Source organism: Thunnus albacares, chromosome 10 (assembly GCF_914725855.1).
Source record: "Thunnus albacares chromosome 10, fThuAlb1.1, whole genome shotgun sequence".
NCBI classification, from domain to species: domain Eukaryota; kingdom Metazoa; phylum Chordata; class Actinopteri; order Scombriformes; family Scombridae; genus Thunnus; species Thunnus albacares.
The window spans coordinates 33,801,018-33,822,385 of record NC_058115.1 but is presented as its reverse complement, the minus strand read 5'-3'; the positions used below and the strand labels follow the sequence as shown (position 1 = coordinate 33,822,385).

At 38.3% G+C, this 21,368-nt stretch overlaps 2 protein-coding genes across 3 annotated transcripts in view; both read right to left on the bottom strand.

Annotated features, from left to right (window-relative positions):
• Window positions 1-6,973, bottom strand: part of nfkb1 (nuclear factor of kappa light polypeptide gene enhancer in B-cells 1) — a 46,593-nt gene extending 39,620 nt beyond the window's left edge. Inside the window, exons 1-3 of one of the 2 annotated variants that reach the window (XM_044363179.1) lie at window positions 6,646-6,973; window positions 5,402-5,485; window positions 4,338-4,419 (exon numbers count right to left, since the gene is read on the bottom strand). In XM_044363179.1, the coding sequence (XP_044219114.1) occupies window positions 4,338-4,419; window positions 5,402-5,440 (121 nt within the window). In that variant the 5' untranslated portion in view covers window positions 5,441-5,485; window positions 6,646-6,973. The remainder of the gene's footprint in view (window positions 1-4,337; window positions 4,420-5,401; window positions 5,486-6,645) is intronic. The other variant, XM_044363178.1, reaches the window with a different exon arrangement.
• A 5,714-nt stretch (window positions 6,974-12,687) lies between these two features.
• The window catches only part of LOC122990052 (diacylglycerol kinase theta), a 40,198-nt gene continuing 31,517 nt past the window's right edge, over window positions 12,688-21,368 (bottom strand). The window contains exons 20-23 of the mRNA XM_044363180.1: window positions 21,174-21,320; window positions 20,941-21,052; window positions 19,878-20,030; window positions 12,688-18,605 (exon numbers count right to left, since the gene is read on the bottom strand). Of these exons, the coding sequence (XP_044219115.1) occupies window positions 18,504-18,605; window positions 19,878-20,030; window positions 20,941-21,052; window positions 21,174-21,320 (514 nt within the window). The 3' untranslated portion in view covers window positions 12,688-18,503. The remainder of the gene's footprint in view (window positions 18,606-19,877; window positions 20,031-20,940; window positions 21,053-21,173; window positions 21,321-21,368) is intronic.

The following is a 21,368-nucleotide window of genomic DNA, read 5'->3' as shown; positions in this document are numbered from 1 at the left end:
TTCAAATGTGCTTTAATGGAAGTGATGGAGGATAAAATCAGAGTGTCCACACAGTCATTTAAAAGTAGAAGTGAAGGTTATATATGAGTCTTCATCAGTGTGAGTTCTTGTTTTAAGACACATCAGAAATATTGAACGTGTCCTTTAGAGAGTCTCTCTGTGGGAGCAGTCAGCTGACCCGGTCTGCTGCTGCTGCTGCTGCAGTAGCTGCAACATCCTGCCTTCTGACAGCTGCAGCCACTTCCTCCCCCACCATCATCATCATCATCATCATCATCATCATCATCATCATCATCATCATCATCACACTATGACTCGCTCAACAACCACAGCTGCAGTCAGCTGACCCACGCTGCCAGTCTTCACACAAGAAAGACCGACACAAATCAAATATGAGGTGGAATATAACCGGAGACCAGACGACGTTAACCCTTTAAGAACCGGGCTGAACGTCAGTCAGAGCAGAATCAAAGCGTCTGATTGGTTGGATTTCTGGTCGTCTGTGTGCAGTTTGAGCAGCTCTGAGATCAGATTTCCATCATGTCTGCTGTTATAAACTGTATGTCATGAACACATCAATGCTCACACTTTGTTTTATTGTCTCTATTATTTATTTGTTGTCTCTGCATTGCTGTTGTGTTTTTTTAAGGATTTAATCCAATTTTTATTTGTTTAAATCTACATTTTTATTAATTACCCCATATCTATGTCTGTGTTGTTATTAGATTTGGTCAACTTTTAATGTTTTTTAATTGAACTGACTTGACTTGCAGACATCTGCAGCTCTGTAGTACTAAACTGAAAATCAAGAAAGCATCTGCACACTCAAATCTGTGCAAGAATCATAGAAGATGCTTTTTCATTCAGATTGTTCATTCAGTTTGCCGTTTGGTGCTGAGCAGGTCGTGTTCAGCGGCTTTTTCCAGCCTTTTCTCTGAAAACGATGCTATGAGACGCTGAGAGTGAAGCAGAACAGTAAAGTTGCAGCCGGACAGATAAACAACGAGCTGAAACTCACTATAAAGCTGCAGAGTCTCTGATGATTCTCTGCAGCTTCATCGATGACTCATTGTCATTTTTTCACACATTGTTTTATAAATATACTGATTAAAGCCATATTAAAAGTTATGAGAAATACTTTATTTTTCATGGTTTCCATCCAGCTCGGGTTGAGTAACAGCAGCTGTAACATGTCAGCCTGTAACCTCTGCAGATGATCCAGAACGCAGCACGACATCACACATCACCCTGATGTTCATCTCCCTCCACTGGTTCCCAGTTGCTGCCTATAAAACAGCAACTAAAACAGCTCCCGCCTACCTGAACTCCCTCATCCAGGTCTACACTCCGCCTGGTACCTCAACAGGACCCTGAGTCTCTAGCTGGACTCTTCTCCTCTGTAGATCCCTGCTGGTGGATCTAAAAGTCTAAAAGACTGAAGACCAGCTTCATCCTATCAGACTTGAACTCAGCTTCATGTTTCTTACTGGTCTTCTTCTCTCCTGACTGGATCCCTGCTGGTGTTGAATCAGCTCTCAGATAAAAGCATCTGCTAAATGAATCTTATCTCCTCATTTAAGTCATAATTATCTTATTTTTATACTGTATTGTGTGTTTTTATAATACTTCCCTTTAGTTACTTGTGTTTATTTCGAGCACCAAAACATTTGTGGAGGAGCTGCTGATGAATCACACACATTACTCACATGTAAATGTAAAGAGGAGATACTTTCCCCCTCATCCTACACATCCTCCTCATCTTCAACCTTCAGCTCAGTTATCTTTACCTCAGAATAACGTCGTCTGGACACAAACAGGGAAGTGAGAGCAGAGAGTCACCACAGAGGACCGGCTACCGACACGTCACGAAACTCCTCTTTCACTTTACCTTCAACACACAACCTTTTTTTTTTTTTTTTTTTAAACACACATTCGTTTTCCCAAAAAGAAAGTTTCAGGTGCTTTTTTCTCCCCCCTTGAAGCCGTGAAGCAGAGAGCAGGAAACTTTGGCTGCGTTTCATTAGTAGTTCCACTTCCCCTCGTCGACTTCACCCTCGGCCCTCGTGTTACGCAACGGCAGGCGTCACACGGAGGAGCGGAGGGATTTAAATGGATTCATTGTGTTCAGTAGTTTAAATCCCATAATAACATATAAACAATCAGTGTGTTGTGATGTGAGGCCTCACGTTAGTAACATCACTGTGATGCTGCAGTAACACTGATGATCTGGATGTAAATAATTCATTAATTAAATTCCACAACGAGACAAAAACTTCTGATTATCAGGATGTTGTTACTTTTAACACTTGTAGATTGTTTACAGATGTTATTTTTGTTTGTTCCGATCACAAACATCTGTTTTAACCACCGCGGCTTGTTGACGTCGCGTCCGACAACGATGTGAAACAGCAACGTGTGGCAGTCATTGCTGACTGATCACCGCTGACTGATCGCCGCCAACCGATCACCGCCAACTGATCACTGCTGACGGATCACCGCCAACTGATCACCGCTGACCGATCACTGCCAATGGATCGCCGCCGACCAATCGCCGCCAACCGATTGCCGCCAACCTATCGCCGCCGACCAATCACTACCAACCAATCACTACCAACCAATCACCACCAACCGATCACCACCAACCGATCACCGCTGACCGATCACCGTTGATGACTCGCTTCCTCAGAGGGTCAATCTCATAAAGTTCACTTGAGTTTTCCAGAGAAATGGAAACGACGTGTGTCATGGCGGGGATTCCCCCCCCGAGAGGAAGTCAATGAGGGCATGTAGAACGACTAATGAAACGCAGCTCTGCTCCACATGCTGACAGCAGCTGTTTCTCCCAAAATACAACTGAGCTGCATGTTTACAGCAGAACTGATGGTTTCTAATGATCCTCTGGACCAGAACCGTCGGCTTCATCACATCCAGACCCGAACCCGTCGCTCCACGGACACATTCAATCACTAATTATATCAAAGATGTCAGAGAGCTGCCGGTTTCAGCTTCTAAATGTGAATATTTGATATTTTTCTTTGTCATAAACGATGTAAACTGAGATTTGAAGACGTCGCTTTAAGCTCTGAGACATTTATGACGAGTATGTTTCACTGTTTTCTGACATTTCATAAACAGAAAGATGAATCAATAATGAAAATAATAGAAAATAATTGAGCTGAAACTTGAATGTTGGATCTGATTGATCTGATTATTGAAGTTATGATAACACTGTTCTCTCCTACAGCTGCAACTTTAGATGATTTATAGATTAGTCGATCGGCAACTATGTTGATAATCAATAAATCGCTTTGAGTCATTTTTTTAAGATTGTCCAGATCTTAAAAAAAGAGTCCAGATTCTCTGATTGCAGTTTGTTAAATGTGAATATTTTCTGGTTTCTTTAGTCTCTCTGACAGTAAACTGAAGGACAAACACACAGATGACATTTTATGGACCAAACGACTGATCGATTAATCAAGAAAATAATGGACAGATGAATCAATAATGAGGATTTGCTGCTTTTCTTCGTCATATAAAACAGTAACACACATTAAACTGTTGGTCTGAACAGAAACAAACACTTTGGTAAAGAGTAAAAGACATTTTTCTGACATTTTATAAATGTTTTCTTGATTAAGAGAGAAAATAATCAGATATTAATAATGTTCTCTGGTCGCTGCTCGTTTCATATCGTTGCTAATCAATAAATATCTTTAGTGATCTGAAGGATCAGCTTGATGATTAATCAGAATGGACATATTTTTGTCTACAACAGAAAATAAAGCTGCAGCTGTGATCAGTCTGTCAGTGTCTTGGTATAAAATGTATTTCTTTTTCTATTATATTATTATTACAGTTTATCATTTTATATTTGAAATGTATCTTTGGTTTCTGAGTATTGTGTCCAAATAAGTCAAATCAGGTGGAAATCTTCCAAACTTATAGAACAAGAAATTCTGTAGCGGTACAATGAACGATTATTATTCTTTACTTTGTTAATCACTTCATTGTTTTATATAAAAAAAGCCGTCAGAGTCGAAGGTTTCAGTCTAAAACCATAAAACATTCAGTTTATTATCATATACGACACAGAATAGATTCAAATCTTCATATTTAAGAAGCTGAAACTGATAATGTTACTAATATTTGGCAGTTTTGTTTAAAAAAAAATGGTAAAAATGATGATTCAATTATCAAAATAGTTCCTGAGTAATTTTCTGTCGATCAACTAATTGATTAATGGACTAATTGTTGCAGCTCTAACGTTCTGTGTGTGTGTGTGTGTGTGTGTTGGTGTGTGTGTGTGTGTGTGTGTGTGAACAGGAAGTGGCTCTCACCTGTCCGCAGAGACGACGTCTGAGATATGGCAGGAAAATGTTGATATTCCCACCCGGCGTCCATCATCAGATTCTCAAAGATCTGACGGAGAGAAAGACGAACACGATGAGAAGAATCTGTTCACAACAAACACTCAACGTACAAACTGATCTTCATTATTAACTCATCTGATTATCTAAAGTGTTTCCTTAATTAACTAATTAAGTTGTTTGGTTTATAAAATGTCAGAAAATGGTGAAAAATGTTGATCAGTGTTTCATGAAGCTGAAGACGACGTCCTCAAATGTCTCGTTTTGTCCAAAAACACAAAGATCTTCAGTTTTCTGTCATAGAAACTAAAGAAACCAGAAAATATTCACATTTATGCTGGAATCAGAGAATTTGGACTTTTTCTTCTTAAAAAATGACTCTAAACGATGAATCAATTATCAATATAGCAATTAATCGACTACTTGTTACAGCTCTACAAAAATACATGAGATATTAATGCATCATTATTATATTATTGGTTGTATTTTTATCATTTCAGCAGCACTTCCTGATCAGTGTGTTTGGTAAATTGTCTCTTCATTTAAGCCACAGAGGAGACACAAGCTTTAATACCGTCTGTATATTAATACCAAAAATATATTTAATTTAATAAAATTAATTGTCAAACCTAAAACAAAGTAAAAAGTGAACCAGGAATACATCTGGTTTTATAACAAGATATTTGACTCATGATAAACTAGAACTGCAACCAACTATTCTGATCATCCATTCATCATCTTGAGTCATTCAGCTTCTTAAATGTGAATATTTTCTGGTTTCTTTAGTCTCTGTGACAGTAAACTGAAGATCTTTGAGCTGTGGACAAAACAAGACATCTGATGACGTCGTCTTCAACACTGAAACACATTTTTTTCACCATTTTTCTGACATTTTATGGACCAAACAACTAATTAGATTAATCAATAATGAATAATAAACAATAATAACTGTTATAAAAATGATATGCTTTCTAGAGTCAGTGTCAGTGTGACCTGTCAAACTGTCAAACAGAGAAGTGTGGTTGTGAGTTTACCGGGTTGGAGGCGTGAAGGTAGTGGTCGTCTCCAGCCATGATGTCTGCAAAGGTCAACAGCAAAGGTCAAACTCAACTCTTCAACTGTAATATAAATACAAAGTCTAATGAACTAGTGATGATGATGATGATGATGAGCATCCAACCAGTCATATTTAACAAACATTTACTGCTATAAAATATATATTTTAATCATGATTAACTAAGCCAAAAACATTCAAGATTTCAGCTAAAATATTAGATAAGGAGTAAATAACAGTTGAAAAATAAAAAGATGTCTGTATGTTGTGTATACAAGGCGCTACGTTGTACAAATAAAGTTAAATTGTTATTTGTTTATTTATTATTAATAAATAATCTGACACTTGTTGGTGTTTGCCACCGCGCGTTCACGGCTCCACAGGAACGCGCCTGTATTAGCTCTCCGGCTAACAGCTAGCACCACCGGGCAGTTTGTGTTGAACGTGTCGTTACAGCGGCTGTTAAAAATAATAAACACTTATTAACAGATACTGTACATGTCCACAGCACCGACAGCTGTACTGTTCCGGTGTGACTGTTGGTTTCATGTTAGAAAATGTCCTTAAAAGAGTCGAAGCAAACCGCTAACTGGCAGCTAGCGCTCACAGGTCCCGCAACGCGAAACTCCGTTAACATTTACAGCGATTTAACGCTTCTTTGCTGCTCAGCTCAGGATATTCTACAGTACAACATACTTTTATAAATATAACTCCGTATAATACATTCGTGTTTTCAGCTTATATTAAATCTACCCAACAGCTCATTTATAAATGACCGTTTCGGCTTTTAAACGTTTTGTCCGTTCAGAAACGTTGAGTTCTTTTACGGAGAAAACATGGACGGCGGCGGTAGGAAACTCAACGTGAGAGGCGATAATGAAAGTGAAAAATATGATTAAAATAAGGACTTCACGTCAGTTACACGCATGCCGAATTAGTTAGCGGCTCTCTTAAATATAAAATATATCTTTATTGCTGTTGTAAAACGCGCCTGTATTCGCCGATAAGGAAGAAAACTTAAAGTGCGCTTGTTTCAGACGCAGTTTGGTGTGACGTTCTCCAAGTTACCTGGCTAATAAGGAAGTAAGCAGCACAACAAAGCGAGCTGCCAAAACTCTCAGTGTTGAAACGGGTCAAGGCAAAGTTACGATAACGAGTGCACAATAGAAAGCTGTTTAGTTAGTTATTATAATAAGTAGGGAGCGGTAATTAAGGTGTTCTTACCTGGTTAGCTACGTCACGTCAAAAGTCTGAATCCTTCAACATGAACTATGAGTGACAGACCTGAATCCAGCTCAGTTCAGATAACTTCTGCACATCATTTCGCCATGCACATGCTGCACCAGTGGATCCATTTACAATAACTGGGTTTAATTGGAGTACGTCATGACGCTTTACGTCAGTAAAGTTTATAGAACTACAATTATTTTTTATTCTCCGCGAACAAAATCGATATGTGTCAAAGTCCGAGAATCAAAAGTCCTGCAGGTGACAGTAAGTTGTCTCAGTTGTTCATAAAGTTGATTTCCTTCCCCACTGGAAATTCCCTGTGACGCGTTTTTACTCAGAGAGGGACGCACACGTGAAGAGGTCTCACTCTGAGGTTTAAAATCAACTTTATTTCAAAATGTAATGATGTGTCCTACAAACATTCAGTCAGCGGTGAAATAAGTATTCAGATACTTTACTGCAGTAAAAGTACCAGCACAGTAATGTATAAATACTCCATTACAAGTATAAAAATCCTACTACAGTAAAAGTACATAAGTATTATGAGCCTCCAAAGGGTCGATTAATTGTTTGATCTATAAAATGTTGGAAAATCGTGAAAAATGTCAAAGTAAATGATGTTTGTCTGACCAACAGTCCAAAACCTAAAGATATTCAGTTTACAGTAAATATAAACCAAAGAAAACAAATAAATTATCACATTGGAGAATCAGAATATAGAGAATTTTTAACGTTTTTGCTTTAAAAATGTCTAAAATGACTAATTGATCATCAAAAAAGTTGCTGATTGATTTTCTGTCAATCAACTAATCGATTAAAAAGCTCTAAATAAAAATAAATCTGTGTGAAATCGTCCAAACAAACAGTAAAAATAACAGTGAGAAACATAAAAGCTTAATTAAACTCATGAACAAAATAATTCTATGTGAGTCCAACAGATTTCTTATTTTAAAGCACTTTCACAGAGTCGAGTGAGAAATCTATTTCAGCTACGAAATTATGAATATTTGGTATTTTCAGTAAATCTGTTACTGTGAGAATCATCAGTCATTTATTATTTCTACCGTCCTGTTTTAAAATATATGTATTTTCTTCACCTGAGAGGAAAACTTTGGCCTTGTAATGTTTGTTGGGTTCAGGATTTTTTACACACTTGTAGTTTTTAAAGGAATCTAAAGGGACAAGAACAATAAACTGTCAGACAACCAAACTGTTTGAAAATGTATGAAGACAATTTTGTTATTATAACTTCCGTATCTCATAATTATGACTTAATATCTCTGTTACAACACAAGTCTACAAGCCTTGAAACCAGTTTTAAATTTGTAAAATAAATAAAGTTATTAGTGAGACAGGATTGTTCTGACAGTTTTAAATTGATTTCATATAATTTTACATATAATAATTTTAAAAAATACGATAAACAAAAGAAGCGAGCTATAAAGGAAAAGAGCCTGTGGTTGATGCCAGAACAAATAAATAAATAAATATAACAAAAAAGGTTTTTAAGGATTTACCTTTCTATCCAAAGCAAAGAAAAATGGAAAATGAAACTGAACTTTAAAACAAAACAAAACTGTCTATTTCTACATGTCAAAGTGAAACGCAGCTACTGCATGTGAAAGTATCAGCAGGTTCCTCAAATTCACAGTTTAAAAGTGAATATTTCGCTCAGGTCAGTGCAAAGACGTACATGGAAGAGAGGAGTCCTTAAAGGTACCGTAAGTAAGAACACACCCGGCCCGTCCTGTCTGGTAATACCACTCCGTACCTCAGGAGGCGATAGTGAGTCACTGTAGCGTCCAGTCTGCCCCAGGCGGCACTTGATGACCACTTGAGGCTCCAAAAGCGAGTCAATCCCCATAGACCCCTCATGTTAAAATGCCCAAGTTAGGCAGAGTCACGCACTGCAAAGATGGCGACAGCCGGAGCGGCTCGCTTTGAGCTTCAAAACCGCTCCTCAGAAACCAACGGGTGACGTCACGGTAACTACGTCCATATTTTTATACAGTCTATGATCTGTCCTCGGTCTAAACGTGAGAGGATGAAGAAGTTTATTCTTTATACTGAATCTGTGCTATGGCGTCGTCAAGATATCACGACGCTGCGGAGACGTCAGAGCCAGCGGTAAATCACCAAAACAGCTGCACGGATCAGTTTTCTCCCCGAGATGAAAGCAAATCAATCGTGCGGCTCTTTGAGACTTTCCAGATGTTATCAGACCAAAAGCTCCACATTCTGATGGAGAAACGAGTCATTTCACAGGTCGCGACGCTCAAATAAATATATCCACCGTGTTACATTATTGTGTGCAAGAAAAACGGTTTTTGTGCCCCAGAAGCTGTGATTCAACAGTTCGGCCACTATGTCAAATTGACCTCAAAGTCCGGCACACTTCCTGGGGGCTTGGTTGCTCGGGGCAACGCTACTTCTTCGTCCTCTCATGTTAGACTGAGGGTAGACTGGACGCTACAGTGACTCACTATCGCCTCTTGAGGTACGGAGTGGTATTACGAGACAGGACAGGCCGGGGGCTGCTCTTACATATGGCACCTTTAAAGATCCCCTGCAGGTATTAAAACATATAAAATACAGCTTTAAAATCCTTAAAACATCATCTCCTCCTTCCTCGTTAAAACTCCAGGCTTCAAGTTTCCACATCAAACTTGTGTCAGTTGCATTCTGGACCGCGATTGGCTCCAAACTAGCTGTGATGTCATAAATCCTGCAGGTACGTCCAGGTGTTAAACTGAGATTCAAGTAAATGAAGGTGTTTTTGAGAGGGGGGGGGGGGGGGGGGGGGGGGTCTTTAAAGTGAAACCTAACAGCCTGAGACTCTTGTGTTTGCTGACCTCCGGTGGTTTAACTTCTCACCGTCTATCATTCCTTCAGTTGTTCTTGTCTGTGCAGAGTTTGTTTTTGAAAGTTTCTCACCTTAAATCTCCGTTTAACACCTGCAGGATTTATGACATCACAGCTAGTCTGGAGCCGATCGAGCCTCCGGTGAAGCAGGAGACGCCTGGCGTCCAGCAGAGAAACGCTTTAGTTTTACATGAAGGAGAAAGAGGAAATGATGCTTTCAGGATTTCTAACAACATACCTGAACTTCTATTTTTAGATCTTTAATCTTTAAATTACTCTTTAAAGGATAATTTTGGAGATTTTCTATATTTCTCTTCATGTTTGAATCCAAACCAACAATGAACTGATCTACTAACTAGTATTGTGTGTGTGTATCTACAGCCTGATATATCTTATTAAAAACACATCAGTGAGTCACACCGCTGCACTGGGTCACATGTTCCTTCATCACGATGAGTTTTGGTCACGTTAGTTTGTTTAGAAACAGAAAGTTTTCAGTCAGCAGAGAGTAAATGCAGCATGTGCAGGAACACACCTGATCTACTGTTAGTAGATCAGGTCATTGTTAGTTTCAAGATATGACACGAGGAAACTTTGGGAAATTGCCCCAGACATATAAAATGTGGGGTAAATTCCACCGTGTGATGTGGTTGAAAGTTCCACAAACAGCCACTAAATGGACTTTGAGGTGAGAACAGATGTGTCCGAAGACAACGACGACCTTGAATGAGGCTCAACATTGTGTTATTTATTTGATTATGTAGTTATGTAATCATTCCTCCTGTTCATACTGGATATTAAAGATCCTTCAAATGTGCTTTCAATGTTAGTGATGGAGGCCAAAATCCACAGTGTGTCCACACAGTCATTTAAAAGTCTGTGTGAAGCTTCTATTCAGCTTCATCAGTCTGAGTTAATCATATCAAGTGGATATCTGACACATTTACAGTCTTTTTAGCATCAAATTCCCTCTTTGTGTTTCCTCGGACAGTGTTTCCCTGTTGAGCTGCAGGTGGAAGTATAGTAACAAAAAGAGGGACTTTGGCACTAAAAAGACTGTAACGTTGAAAGATATCTACTTGATTTGACTCATTTGGACGCTGAAGCTTCATATTAGCTTCAGATAAACTTTGAAATACATTTTTGTCCTCCATCACTTCCATTGTAAGGTCATTATGAAGGGATCTTCTAATGGTCAGTATGAACAGGAGGAATGATTACAGCAAGAAAAACAGCTTTAATGTTCATTTAGACTCCTGACTGTTGGTTTAAGGCTTGAAAAATCGTGAACCCGTCCTTTAAACTTCATTAATTATTGTTTTTTTTAAAAAAAAAAAAAACAGAGTGAACCATCGTCTTCATCACAGAACATCTTTGGTGAAGGGTGAGCTGTTGACCTTCTGCCTCCTGCTGGTTAAACACAGCAGCACCACAGTTCCCAGTATGACAAACACTGGCAGCCCACTCATCAACATCACTCAAAAGATCATAAAAAATAATAATAGAAAAATTAGGAAATTAAATGCATATTTTTTTCTATTTATGGACTGTTGGATTGAAAAATTGAAAAAATTAAAATGAGAAAATCACTTTTATTTCTATTCATGACTTGGAGGTTGAGATGATATGAAGGAATTAATCTGACAAACAAAAAATACACATTTAAAACATTTAATTAACTTTAATTAACACATTATTCCTCCTTCTGAATATTAACTCTGATCAAAAACATGACCAAACATTTTCTCTCCTACTGTCACTAATCAGTGTTTCTGTTTCTGTAAAACTAATAACTAACTGTAACTAATCTTTTTGTTCTCTACAGTTTTTATTTATCATCTGACAAAAACAAACAACTTTCTCATTGAAGTGAATGGGAAGGTGTTTCCTAACTTTACTGTACTGTTATCATGTATGGAAGACTGTCAGTGCCAATATTCAAGAGACGTAATTTAACAATTTAATAAAAAATTGAAATGTCATTTAAATTATTATGATGTATAACAAAAATACTATAAAAATTCATTTTTCAGTTTCATGCTTGAAAATGCTTTAAATGCTGCCAATAATTTAAAATAAAAATGAAAACTACACAGATAAACCATCTTGAGTGTAACACTAAACATAATATAGACTTTAACATTAAACCTAAATTACAGAAAGAAAAATTTAAACATAATTTTGAATTATATCCTGATTTAGAAACCGATCATCAGGAGACACATTAATACACATTTTACAGCTGCTATAATATCAATAACCTTCTTTAATTCTACATAGATGTTCCTCCAGATGTGATCAGACACAGTAATTACATGATGAGCATCTTGTTCTGTATTTTATATTAAACACATCTCACCTGTATGTACACTTTACCTGAGGAAGATATCGTCTGTGGTGGAGACGTTGAAGAGGAGTCTGCAGTGTGCGGGCGCCATGTTGAAAAGCAGCTTCCACTTCATTTGAGATCATTTTATACAAGAATTAAGATACTCAGATAAAAACAGATAAACTCTGTTATCGACTCAAAGCTGCTTTAAGTTGTAAACATCTTCCTCTCTCTCTCTGTCTCTCTCTCTCTGTCTCAGCCTCCGTCCAGAATAAAACTGAGCTTTTTACAAACTGATGACAGAAGCTGCTCAGTGAGGGAACACGAGGCCGTGTGGCGGGAAAAATTTCAGAAGAAAACTTTACACTTCGCTGTGATCGATCATTTAAAACGTCGACATTGCTGCCGAACACATCTCGTCATTAATCTGGATTTATCTTGATGTTGCCAGGCAACGTCACAATTATAAAATTATGTATTAATTAATTGTATCATAAGCTATTTACATATTATATCCACCATGTTTAGTTGTCATTATCTAAAATAAAATAAGCAGTTTAATTTCAGTGTTTCATACTCGTTTATCTGACAACAGAAACCGTAAAATATGTAAATGAGAGAAACTATATTGTGAATGTAGCTACAATCATTTTCTATGTAGTTACACAGTTTAAATGTTGATATAGAGGATTATACAGTCCAGCTGTTGTTATTAAGGTGATGACTGTGATGCAGTTTTGTTGTTCACCGACTGAAAAGACGATGAAGAAGAGGAAGACGTTCAGATGTTTCTCTGCTGATGTTGTAAAACTCAAAAAAAAAGACAAATCTGACACAAACCACAATTTAATTCTTAGATGTTCTTTAGTTTATTATGATTAAACACATAAAAGAATTAGTTATTTAAACATATATATAGATATTTATATATATATGTACTATATATATATATATTCAGCTTTAGTTGTTACAACATTCATAGTTACCTGAACGTCACATCAAGAGCATCTGTAAAACAATTAGTGCAATTTACAGTTAAAACTTTACAGTTCAAACTAAAAAAAAAACAAAAAAAAAACAGCGTCTGTCTGCAAAAATATACATATCATCTATTCAGTTAAACATTAATAAAACTTCTGGTAAAAACTGAACATAGTTACAGCAAAAGAAACAGAAGTGTAACAGACGTCTAGAGGCACGTTAGCTCAGCAGATGTGAGGTTAACACGACACGGCGCGCGCACACACACACACACGTTAAAACACGTTCAACATCAGAGCACTGAGGGTGTCGAAGCGATTCGATGAGGCACTACTGACGCCTGCTGGCGGGCGCCGAAAAAAACCACGACCTGGCCCTGGTTTATAGGTGGGCGGGGCTTTAATCACGGCGGGCAGGTCGGACGCTACGAGGCACGACGGACGCAGAGAAGCGGAAAAGAGTCACGTTAAAGCACGTTTTAAAAAACATCCAACTAAAAAAAAGCTAAAGTCCTTCGTGGCATCGATGAACAGAGAACAGAGAGAGGCAACACCGCAGAAAAAATACATTTAGACTTCTAGAAATCTAAAAGTTCAAAAAAATTAAAATTGATGTTCAAATCTACAGAACTTTATTTCTAACTCGAGTGCAGATCTCAGCGCTTCAGAACTAAACTAATATGCTGTTTTTAATTTTGGGAAAATGCATCTAAAATGATGCAGAATACATGTCGAATATTTCCAGCAGACATTAAAAACAGCTTCACGATACTTTTTAGGCCTTTTGGGGGAAAATACTTCTTCTCTGTTTCTTGGCTAAAAGCAGCTGATTATCCTGCAGGCCGACAGTTTTGTGTCACAATTAACCAAAGTGCTAATTACTCATCTGCAGTCGTTACCATGGAGACTGATGAGAGTTTAGGATCATCTGAGCTGTGATTTCATCCAACAAACACAGAAAAAAAAAACCACTCAGATCTTCATCTTTGGAGCGAACAGATGAACAGACAGCAGCAGAAACTTCAGCTCTGCTGGTTCAACATCGTTTAGATCATTTTAATTAAAAACTTCAAACAAACTCAACTCGTTGGAAACATTCGTTAACAAAACAATCTCCACTCAAAGTCCACTTACTTTCCACCATCACACAGACTTCACCATCATCCTCATTTCACTGGAAATGTTCAAACTTTTCCTCCTTTTGAAACTTTTTTTGTTTTAGTTGTGGATTCATTTTCTGTCAATTGATTAATTGATTGCCGTAAGATCTTCTGTACTGTCACTGTTCATCATTATCATCATCATCAGTGCTTTACTCTTCATCACTAATGACAATAAAACTAGCTAGCTAACTAGCTCAGCTTCTCTCATTTTAATCTCCACCATCCAATAACCTTCAATATTCTGCACTAATCATGGTGAACTGGATTTAAAAAGTACTAAATGCACCTTTTAAATGAAATAAACTTCAATCTGCTGTTTTTTTATGACTCTGGTAACATTATTTTTAGATTCTGGCCTTTTTATTTATGCTGTTTTTTGAATGTTTGGTGTGTTTGTCTGACTGTAAATGAGAGATTTCCATCTCTGATTCAATAAAGTTGAAATAAAAACCGATAGTATGACGTGAAAAAGGATCACCAGGCGTTAACGAGCTAAAACATGTAAAAACCAGCAGTTACGGTTCTCGAACAGCGACGGCAGACGGACGGACTCTTCCTCGGCCAGCCGGGCGGGGGGACGAAGAGGAGATGAAACGCCGCTGTAAATACGCAACACACACTACAGTACGTCATGCATGTGATCAACAGTTTAAACTACTGTCAGTACGCAGCGTCAACGCTAAACACACACAACCAGCCTCTCTGACTGCAGAGAGTCCAGCTGTTTACTCCACAGTCGATGGGAATCAACAGGTAATGAGTCACTGACATGTTTGTGTTTATTCAAAGCCACAAACTTAATTCTTTGAATTAAAACATCTGGAACGAATCAGTTCAGGCTTTTAATAAAAAGCTTCATGTCAAGTTTGAGGCTTTGAATAATGAAATACAACTCAAGCACAGAGCTATAACACGTCCTAGCACCAAATATAACATCAACATAAATCGCAGATAAAAATAATCTGAACATTACAACCAGTGATCAAATATTGCTGTGGCTACAATAAGAGCTGGGAACCTTCGTCATTAAAAGATCCCTCGTCTGTTCTCGTCTGGGAATGTGGACGAAGAGCCTCTTCCGTTAAAATCCTCCTCCTGCGTTGCGTCTGTCAGAGGCTGTTTGAGTGTAAACTGGCAGCAGAAGCTCAGATTTCAGGGTTCAGAAGCAGAAAAAGATCAAAGATCAGAAACCAGATGCTGAAAGTTTGGAGTCAGTTACGACCTGCTCGTATCAACACGTATGATGTACCAGATACACATGCAAGACTTCTGCATCGATTTGGTGAACTCTACGAATCCAGGCGTCAAAATTAAACAATACAGCATGTATATATATATGTATATATATATATATATATATATATATATATATATATATATATATATATATATATTCAGGGTTTTATAGAATTATTACTGGTTGAACATTAAAGAGTTAAATTACTGTAAAATAAAATTTGTAAATCTGTGAAAGATGATCAAATAGTAAAGCAGCTTTGACTTTTTGTCAGGCGTTATATTATATTATATTATATTATATGTTAATCTGTTACATTGTTGATAATTGTTTCTCCTTTAATTTAGTAATTTTACCCTCAAATCACAAATCATTCCTTAAAATAAGTAATTCAAGTGAATAATATTATTTTGTTTATAAATTTTGTTATTCATACTTGATTTCTTTTAAATTTAAAGTTACTACAAGGAACTTTCATTTCCTGTTGATTTGGCGCCCCCTGTGGATGAGCACCAGCGCGTGCATTTGTTTCAGAAGCGAGTGAAAGAAAGACGCTTCTCGTTTTTAACTGTTTTGCTTTTTTAATCAGCTGTTTGCAGGATGCACAGCGATGAGGTCGTGTATCTGTTTCAGATTAATAACTGTAACGTGACGATCGTGAAGTGAAGTAAATGTCGTTTTAACGGCGTTCATGCAGCTAACGTCGGGTCACGTTACATGCTTCCTGCAGGGTTGTGTTGAGGTGAAGGTGAGTTTATTTCTGCTTTAGAACGGAACCGCCGTGAAACAATCAGAAAATTTATTTCTCTGATTCGTTTGTTCTCGCCGCACCGCCGCTCGCTCTCCTCATTCACTCTGTAGCTCGCTCGACCACCACTGCTCTCTCTCTCTCTCTCTGTTTCTCTCGTCTTTTTTTATAAGTGAGTCAGGAAGCCGACAACAAGTCTAACTTTACTTTTAATGTCATCAAGCGTCCTCGTAACGTCTTTGTCCTCACCTCGTGCTACGACGCTACACGTCACGTAAACTTCGGCTCTTCGGTCTGCGCGGCGTAAAATCGCTCCGTCTGATTTGGCGGGAATCCGACCCCGGTGGCTACATGGAAACAGCCAATCATCTCGCTGATGGTCTCGTTTGCTTATGAAGGTTACATCAGAGGCATCATGAGACAAAGTTCCTTGTAGTGACTTTAATTTGTCTCCTTAAATTAATGTTGATGCTTCCTGGTGGTGTGTTTCTTACCCTCGATTCATTTATTGTCTCCAGTTTATTATTGATCTGGTGGTGATCTGTTCTACAGGTGAGCAAGTTTTTATTTAGGGTCATTTTCTGTTCTTAAACGTGTCATTTAGCTTTGGGGGAAAAACAGGATTTATCTCTATAAAATGATATATTTAGATTCATAGAGGACGGAAAGAGAAACGCTGTTAACGTACAGCTGCAGCACAGTTTCTACTGCACTTAACACTGAACTACAACCAGCAGACATCTTTCTAACTTGGCAACAGCACCGCCTGTAGCATGTCACTTTATTTTTAGCTCGTGTTCTCATAAGACACTCGATATGTCAGATGTTCATCTTCAAACAGAAGCTGATATGTTGAGTAGAGGATTCATAGTCAGATAAATACAGAGACGTATTTAAAGTAACTTATTATAACAGTTTTTCTAACGCTGTAGTTAATCTTCCAACAATTGATTCATTGTTTGCATGTAAAATATTCTGCTTCAGGACATTTTCAACACATCGTTGTCATTATAATCACAATAATAATGTTGGTAGATTTCATCTAAATGATTGCTCAAGTTCTATTTTTCAGATATTAACATGCATCTCTGCAGATTTTTACAATTTTCTGTGTACTGATTATTTAAAATCAGTTCTTCTTTTTTTGCTAATGAAAAATAAATTATTAAGTTATGGCAGCTAATCTTTTTAAATTATGTGCTATTTACAACAGATTCTCTTGTTTTACCTCGTAGTTTTTAGTGAGATGCAGGATCTCAGATGTTTGGTTGTACACAAGTACAATAAAGTGGAAGCAGATTAACATAATCTTAGTAAGAAGCAGACAGTTCATGTTGCTGTTAGTCTGACCAACAGGTCATTAGGAGGTTTTTGACGGTTTTTAAATGGAGGAAGGTAAGATAAAAAAGTCAGAAAAGACATTTTTTTTATCTTATGCACACAAGTTATTATGTACAAGATGAGCAAAAACTAATATGGTGACGAAACACTGATGTTGTTGCCAAAGTAGAAGCTGTTTCAAACTCTTTAATTAAGAAGATTTCCTCTGTTGAAGTACAAACTGTGCTTCAGACTGTACGCTCGGTCTTCAGTTAACAAGGTTTTTACAGCTCAGACTGAACTGACTTTTAAACAAATGTGTGAAATCTTCAGTTACACACTGAAGCTGCACAGCGGTCGCCGTGGTTTCAGAGGACGCTCGTTAGCTTCGGGGAGCTTCACCGCAACATGAACGTCGTCTTTTGACGCCTGGAGGACCGACGTTACTAAAGGATTTCACACAAGATAAGAAGAAGAAGAAGAAGAAGAAGAGCCAGTTCAGCATCCCAGGAGATTTCTGGTTGTGATAAACATTATGTGGTTGCAGCTTTATAAAAAAAAAAACTGCCCGTCAGTCTCTTCAGGAGTGTTTCACTGTTTGATTTCTTCATATTTTCTGTTGACAAAATGACCAACACTCTATAGCTGCACATTATTTTCACAACTAAGTAATTACAATATATCAACTGACACTGAGTCTACTGCTACTCGCTGTACATGTACAGTCACATCTGCTCAGAAATTCAACAACTTCTGTTAAATACTTTTTTTTTTTTTGTTCAACTCCAGAGCTTATCAATACTGGGAAATCGTCAAAATTCAGTAATAACTCTTGCCCAGTCTATGCAGAAATTCTATGAATGTATTAAGTACTTGTTACCGCTGCGTTTTAAGTAAAAAAAAGTAAATTTTAGGTGCTGAATAGTAACCATGGTTACGGTGAATTCTGTTACTGGTAAGTGCTTGGTCAGCAGGATGGAAATGTGATCCCAACTGGGCCAAACTCAAGGCGATCCAGGACTTGCTCCCACCATGTATGCATGATGTAAAAGTTAAACCTCCTCCTTCAGTCTCCGGGTCCACCTGCGGCCCCGTCAGCGTCGCTACGAAGCTACGTGGGTGAAGTCATGGCTGGCTGCTGGCAGCAAAAAACGGCTTCCAGGTGCGGCAGGAAGCAGGTACAAGGCAGGATACGGGTGTTCAGGTGGGTCGGTCAGTGTCCTCCGTCTCTGGAGGAAGGACTCTCTGAGCGTCCGTCCTTCGCGCCAGATGATGACTTCTTCTGCTTCTGCTTGGACTTCCTCAGCATCCGAACCTACAGACAGCAGAGGACACATGAAATATACCAAATGACAGGTACGCTACAGGTATACGCTATAGGTATACACTACAGGTACATCAAATTATAGATAAACTACAGGTATACACTACAGGTACAGCAAATTATAGATAAACTACAGGTATACACTATAGGTATAGCAAATTATAGATAAACTACAGGTATACACTATAGGTATAGCAAATTATAGATAAACTACAGGTATACGCTATAGGTATACACTACAGGTACATCAAATTATAGATAAACTACAGGTATACACTACAGGTACAGCAAATTATAGATAAACTACAGGTATACACTATAGGTATAGCAAATTATAGATAAACTACAGGTATACACTATAGGTATACACTACAGGTACATCAAATTATAGATAAACTACAGGTATACACTATAGGTATACACTACAGGTACAGCAAATTATAGATAACCTACAGGTATACACTATAGGTATAGCAAATTATAGATAAACTACAGGTATACACTATAGGTATACACTACAGGTACATCAAATTATAGATAAACTACAGGTATACACTATAGGTATACACTACAGGTACATCAAATTATAGATAAACTACAGGTATACACTATAGGTATAGCAAATTATAGATAAACTACAGGTATACACTATAGGTATACACTACAGGTACAGCAAATTATAGATAACCTACAGGTATACACTATAGGTATAGCAAATTATAGATAAACTACAGGTATACGCTATAGGTATACACTACAGGTACATCAAATTATAGATAAACTACAGGTATACACTATAGGTATAGCAAATTATAGATAAACTACAGGTATACACTATAGGTATACACTACAGGTACAGCAAATTATAGATAACCTACAGGTATACACTATAGGTACATCAAATTATAGATAAACTACAGGTATACACTACAGGTACATCAAATTATAGATAAACTACAGGTATACACTACAGGTACATCAAATTATAGATAAACTACAGGTATACACTACAGGTATACACTACAGGTATACACTATAGGTACAGCAAATTATAGATATACTACATGTATATACAGAATACACCAAACAACATACTACCAACAAAAACAAATGGAATACAACAATTATATATACCTATAACCACCAAACTACAGGTATACACAGAACGTACCAAACTACAGGTAAACTACAGATAAAATGAGTCTATAAAGAATCTACGAGAATAGAAACGCTGTAGAAACTGCCGATAGAATCATGACGTACCTTTGGCCCAGCAGCAGAGATGATGATGTGTCCCGGCGGTTGGATCCACGGTTCTCCGTCCACCTGCACAGGTATGGGTTTGCTCAACGTCAGCCTGATGTAGTTCCCTTGAGCAATACGAATCCCTGACCGCAGGCCGCTCTGCACCTGACCCTGCACACACACACACACACACACACACACACACACACACACACACACACACACACACAGTTATCATGGTTGACAGGTGAGTATCTGAGTGTCTACAGCCATGTTGCGGCTCTGTGAGGCTTTAAGCCGCTGATATACTTGTGGTTTAACTTTGCGTTCACATAATGATGACCTCCTGCGTCCTTGGCAGCGTTGATTGTGTCCTCGGAAATTAACACTACGTGCCTGTGAGATGTGATTCAGCACATGACCACTGGGAGCAGCATCAGAGGGAAAGTTTCGAAGAGAAACGTATAAAGCTCCCCATTTAATATACAAATAAACAGGCCAGAATAGAAGGTGTGAGATCACTATGATGTCACTGTTGCTACTTTCAGCCGTGATCTCAACATCAACAGAATCTCCTCGATTGTTTCTGTTAATCCAGTGTCGGTCAGGGATGATCAGGCTCTGATCTGCCCCTTCAAAGATCTTTTTATTCCTCCAGGTGTACACAAAGTACACAAGTATGTTCACCATCTTAGTTCAGCGTGTTAACGTTGTAGTAATTAGTACTAAACATAAAGGTAGAGCTGAGGCTGAGCTAATTTGACCAGATTAAAAATTAAGGAATCATCAAAGTTCCCAGTTCATCCTGACAGTAATAAATTTCAAATGAATCCCTCCAGTAGTTGTTGAGATATATCAGTCCGGACCAAAGACAGACATTGCCATGGAAACGTCTAGTATGGCTACCAGCCCTCTGAGCTGCAGGAGGAGCATCGTACCGCACGTTGCTTTTCAGGCGTCTGATGCGATCGTCGTCTGAATGAACTGTAGAGCATTTTCTGACACTAAAGACGTTAACGGGTCTGTGCAGATGAAAGGAGAACAGAGCACAGAGTTTATGTTTGTTTATCACTTGTCTCACCATGTGGACGACCCCGGTGACCCCCACCACCTCCAGCAGGCCGTCATCGATGCTGGGTTTCCCGTAGCGACTGTCGACCTCTGACCCCCAGAGATCAGCACCAGAACCCCAGCTGCAGACACACACACACACACACACACACACACACACACCAAGATGAGTGTAGGTCTCCCTCTGTGAGAGCTGTCTGTGGTGTGTGTGTGTGTGTGTGTGTGTGTGTGTGTGTGTGTTACCTGGGTATATTGAGGAAGATGAGGCCGTCGATGTTGGGCAGCGGGACGATCTGTGAGTCCACCTGCAGCTGCAGCTCTTTGTGGAGACTCCTGGTGTAACTGATCTTCTGCAGACCGACCTTCACGTACACACCTTTGTTATGGAACCTGTTGGGGACGGGAAAAGCAAAAGGGGCTGATGGGAAATGTGGTCTT